At 52.1% G+C, this 5000-nt stretch overlaps 2 protein-coding genes across 4 annotated transcripts in view; one reads left to right on the top strand and one right to left on the bottom strand.

The window, feature by feature from the left end:
* Positions 1–5000, bottom strand: part of AKAP17A (A-kinase anchoring protein 17A) — a 75786-nt gene that overhangs the window by 18893 nt on the left and 51893 nt on the right. The gene's annotated exons all lie outside the window — the stretch shown is intronic.
* Positions 1727–5000, top strand: part of LOC148090659 (dentin sialophosphoprotein-like) — a 25681-nt gene continuing 22407 nt past the window's right edge. The window contains exon 1 of the mRNA XM_087829432.1: positions 1727–1736. Coding sequence (XP_087685558.1) covers positions 1727–1736 — 10 coding nt within the window. The remainder of the gene's footprint in view (positions 1737–5000) is intronic.

Raw genomic sequence — 5000 nt, forward strand, 5'->3', positions numbered from 1 at the left:
ATACATTTGTTACCATCAATGGACCAATATGTGTTACTAACATCTTACCTTGATCAGATACATTTGTTGCCATCAATGGACCAATATGTGTTACTGACATCTTACCTTGATCGGATACATTTGTTGCCATCAATGGACCAATATGTGTTACTGACATCTTACCTTGATTGGATACATTTGTTGCCATCAATGGACCAATATGTGTTACTGACATCTTACCTTGATCGGATACATTTGTTGCCATCAATGGACCAATATGTGTTACTGACATCTTACCTTGATCAGATACATTTGTTGCCATCAATGGACCAATATTGATACATTGTTGCCAACTAAAGTCAGTCTTTTATTCAGATCATCTCAGGTTTTCCATGAGGTCCTTTTTCGGTCCCAGGATCCCATCCAGGACCCACGTGACGTTGAGTTGCCCAGTCTTCTTGGGCTCCTCCAGGCTGTGACAGTGTCTCACACTTTTCTTGTTCTGGTGACTTTGACAGTTTTGAGGAGCGCCGGTCACGCATTCGTAGGGTGTCCCTTTATTTTGGATTCGTGGGATGTTCTCTTCATGGATAGACAGGTGTCGTGGGTTCAGGGGATGAAAATCGTAGAGGTGAAGTGTCCTTCTCAGCAAGTCCAGAGTGTGTGCTCCCCATACAAGTCTCTGCTGTTAATGTGACTTTCATCACCTGGCCCAGGTGTGTTTGTCAGGTGTCTCCACTGGAAAGAATCTATATGCCTCCCCCTCACCCCCACTTTTTATTCTTTGCTCTTTGGAAGGGGGTGGCTATACACGGCCCACATTCAGGGGCAGGAATTTTCTCTCTCCTTCTGCAGGATTTGAACAGGAAGCTTGAGGGGATGGCTGCTTTGTAGAAATGGGGTAAGGTGAGCAGAAACAATTCTATGCTTTTCATCACCGCACTCCCCGCCCAGCCCCAAGGCACACTACTTGTGTCTGTCTTACACCTTCCTGCAGAACTGTTATATTTAGGAGGTTACGGCCATGGTCCAGGCACACGGGTCAGGTCCGGACCAGTGCTGAGCGACGGGAGGGCCCCACCCTACGCTCAGCCATGTCCTCCATGCCCTGTGCTGCTGCAACACCGCCTGGAATTTCACATTAGAGATTCATTCCTTTGGCATTGACGAGAGAGCTCCGAACGCCCTTATTAACTAGCATGATCGCAGGAGAGCATTTATTTCCAGCTAAGACAAGAACAGACACCGGATAGGGAGTCCCCAGATCAAAGACAGAGGTGTGGCCTGATTTCTCTTCTCCTCACATCACTCCTCTGTTAGTTTAGCACCTACATTTTCTCCTGACTTTTCTGGCATGGGGGACCCCCTGACTTCTCTTTGCCTTTTCCCAGTCCCACCCCAATCTCCTCCTGGCTGCATCCCAGGCCCTTCTGTGCATCTCTGGTCTTTAGGCCATGTGATGATAGTTCATCTCGTGGCCATGAACAGAATGTCTAGAAAAATCCTCTTTCTGCAATCCACAAATGGTTGTGTGGAAATCCCATTGATGAAAGATTTTAGAAATAAGATTTCTACCATTGCCAATCCCCTCGGGGCCATCTGCTGGCTCTCTCCCTCCCTGCTTTCTCTTTCAAAATGCAAAAATGCCCCAGGTCTCTATAAATGGCAACCACAACAATACGTCTCTCTCGAATGTTCTCTAAGCCTCTAGAATTTAATAGCATCAACGGCCGTGTTCAGATCTACCATGGGCTACGGTAAGTCTAGAAAGGTAGGTAGGTGGCTTACACCCCGCACGCAGCAGGGGAGGAGACTGGGTCAGAAATACCCTTGCGATTCTCCTAAAACCTCGGAACCATTTCAGAGAAGCCAGTTAGCCTCAGGGGAGTAGTGGATTTGAACAGACGGAAAGATTTAATGGAGCCCAGTCTGCACCCTGTGAGGGTCATGTCTGAAGAAAATGTAGAGACGAAAGGGAGGTGGCCACTGGCCCAGGGACGCCTGGAGCCCAGGAGCTGGAAGAGGCAGGAAGGACCCTCCCTGGAGCCTCCCGAGGGAGCTCAGCCCTGGGACACCTTGATCTCAGGCGTCTGGCCTCCAGGATGGAGGGGACAATCAATTTCTGTGGTTCTAAGCCCCCCAGTTGGTGGTTATTTGTTACAGCTTCCCCAGGACATTTCCACACCCAGCATTTAAAATGTGCAAGCTTGTGAATCTTTTGTGCATGGAGAGAAATCAGGGCACTGGAGACCCTGGGGTGTGAGATTGAGAGGGAAGGGACCCCCCCTTCTCGCTGGGGGTGGGGTCCTCAGCTGGAAGCCCAGAGAGATCTCCACGGCCCAGTTGAGTCCAGTAGGGCCTAAATCATCTCTTGGGCTTATTCTCTGTTTAAAGATCAGGGTGGCCATTTCACAAATCCTCACGGGGAACTCACCCCCTCACGGCCTTAGAAAGTAGCTGTGAGGCTGGAGGAGACAAGGCCCTTTCCGAGAAAATCCAAATGTGCTGTTAATCTCACATCCTTGGAGTCAATTTTACTTCTGTTTTTGTTTTCAGAGGACTGCCTGTGGAGTCTCGTTACCTCTGTTGGCCATCCAGGTCGTCTGCACAGAGGAACCTGGGCGTGTTCCCTGACTGGGAATCGAACCTGTGACCTCCTGGTTCCTGGGTCGACGCTCAACCGCTGAGCCATGCCGGCCGGCGGAAAGGAGCCTCAGTTCTGCATCGCACATTCCTTGTACCCCGACAGTGTGATCCTGGGCTCTGGGCTCACAGCAGGGACACAGTGGGAAGATCCCCAGAAGGGCTGATATTCTGACAAATGGCGATGAGTCTTACTCTCTTTATTAAAAAACGAGCCCCGGCTGGTGTGGCTTACTTAGTTGGTTGGGTGTGGTTCATGCACCAAAAGATTGCGGGTTCGATTCCCGGTCAGGGCACATGCCCGGGGTTGTGGGCTCGATCCCCAGCAGGGGGCGTGCAGGAGGCCGCCGGTCGATGTTCTGCTCTCACATAGATGTTTCTCTCCCTCTCCCTCTCCCTTCCTCTCTTTCTAAAAATCAATAATAATAAAAAATTGAGCTGGCCCTGGCCAGGTGGCTCAGTTGCTTAGAGAGCCACCCCATACACCAAAAAGGTTGTGGGTTCAAAGCCCGGTGGGGGCACATATGGAGGCAACCAACGGATATTTCTCTCTCCCTGTCTCTTTCTCTCCCTTCCTTTCTCTCTAAAAATCAATAAAAATAAAAATATATCTTAGAGTGAGGATTTTTTTAAAATTGAGATGAAATTCACGCAATGGACAATTCATCCCAAAAGCAGACCTGCCCCCAGGAGCAGTCACTGCCCATCCCCCTGTCTCGGCCCCTGACAACCTCTAATCCACTTTCTATGTCTGCGGATTTGCCAGCTCTGGATATTTTATATAAATGGAATCATTCGTTATGTGGCTCTTTGGTGCCTGGTTTCTGTCGCTGAGCATCCTGTGCTCAAGGTTCCAGCCATGCCTCAGCCTCTGTCAACGCCTTTCTCCTGTTCATGGCTGCATAGTGTTCCACCGCGTGGATGGACCCCGTTCTGTTGGACCATCTGACCATCTTCCCACAGACGCCGGGTGGCTCCCGCCTTTTGTCGTGAACGATGCCGGTGGGAACACCCAGCGTGGACGGTTTCTCAAGAAAGAGCCAACTGCACAAAGTCCTCAGCTCCTGCGTTGCAGGGAGGGGAACGGGTGCCTTTCTGAGTCCTTCTGACAGCGGAGCGTGGCTTGCACGCTGCTTTGTCGCCTCCAGTTAAGGAAGTGAAACTGGCTGCCTGGGCCTCCCGTATCCGGCATCTTGTTGGTTGCACCAGTGAAAACCTGGGCAGGGAAGCAGAGCACCCCCCCCGGGGGCTGCAGACAGGACAGGCGCCAACGGGGCAGGGGAGCAGGTCCCTGAGAACTGGGCCCAGTTAGGAACTGGGGTCCCCACCTTTCCAGGTCAGGTTTACTCTGAGATCAGTGTGCAGGGCGCAGGTTCTGGACCGGCCTGGGGGGTCCGGTCTTTAAGGCTCGGGCATCTAGACATGCTCAGGGTGTCAATGCCCACCCCGGAGGGGGTCCTGACCCTCCTTGCTGGTGGGTTATCTGTCCAGCTCCCCTATGTGCCCGGGACTGGTATCCCCATGTGTTCAGAAGGAGAACATGTATCCTGCATGTACTGGAAAACCCCCAAGTGGACGGGTTTGGGATTTGGGGTGATCAGGGGCCCCATATAGCCACCGGCTCGTTTCCAACACCTTGCAAATCACACGGAGAACTCACTTCTCTCTGCCCACGACAGGGTGTGGAAGGATCACCTGAGTTGGGACAATAAGACTCAGGTCATGTGTGTCCCCATAGGTCACGTGGTCCGAGGCCCTTCCTCCAGCCAATGGCAGGAAGGTGCTCATGAAATGAGCCGTTTCTGAGCCCTGGTATATTCAAGATCCGCTCTCTTAGGGGAAAGTACTGCTTTGAGGGCCCTGTGCACCTTGGGGCACATCAGAGGGTTCCAGTCCAAGGGCCCCGCAACAAGCCCGGGCCTCAGGAGGGCCCACAGTGACCTGATTCTAGGGTCTGAGACCTCCTGATGCTGGGGACAGATGGGGCCTCAGTCAGAGGCCCTAGAAGATTTAGGACAACGAGAGAGGACCCGGTGGCAGGCAGGGAAAGGGCTTCAATGGGGCTGATGCCACCCACCCTGGGAATCCAGGTGAGCCAGGGACCTCAACCTACCGAGGGAGCCTCTGAACCCCCAGTGTCCTCGTCCACACGGCAGTCAGCCAGTCCTGGGGTCGGCCTGTGTCAGAGGCAAACCAAGAAGCATGGAGAAATCAGGACGCCGGTGGACAGCACGTGGGAATGCAAAGTACTGAGGCTTCTTTGGAAAAATAAGAAGCTGGCAGTTCCTCAAAATGTTAAACAGAGAGTTGCTGTATGACCCATCAATTTCACTTCTGCGTATGAGCCCAAGAAGGCAGAAAAGAAAACAGGTATTCAC

This window comes from Miniopterus natalensis, chromosome X (genome assembly GCF_054644295.1).
Source record: "Miniopterus natalensis isolate mMinNat1 chromosome X, mMinNat1.hap1, whole genome shotgun sequence".
In the NCBI taxonomy this organism is placed as follows: Eukaryota; Metazoa; Chordata; class Mammalia; order Chiroptera; family Miniopteridae; genus Miniopterus; species Miniopterus natalensis.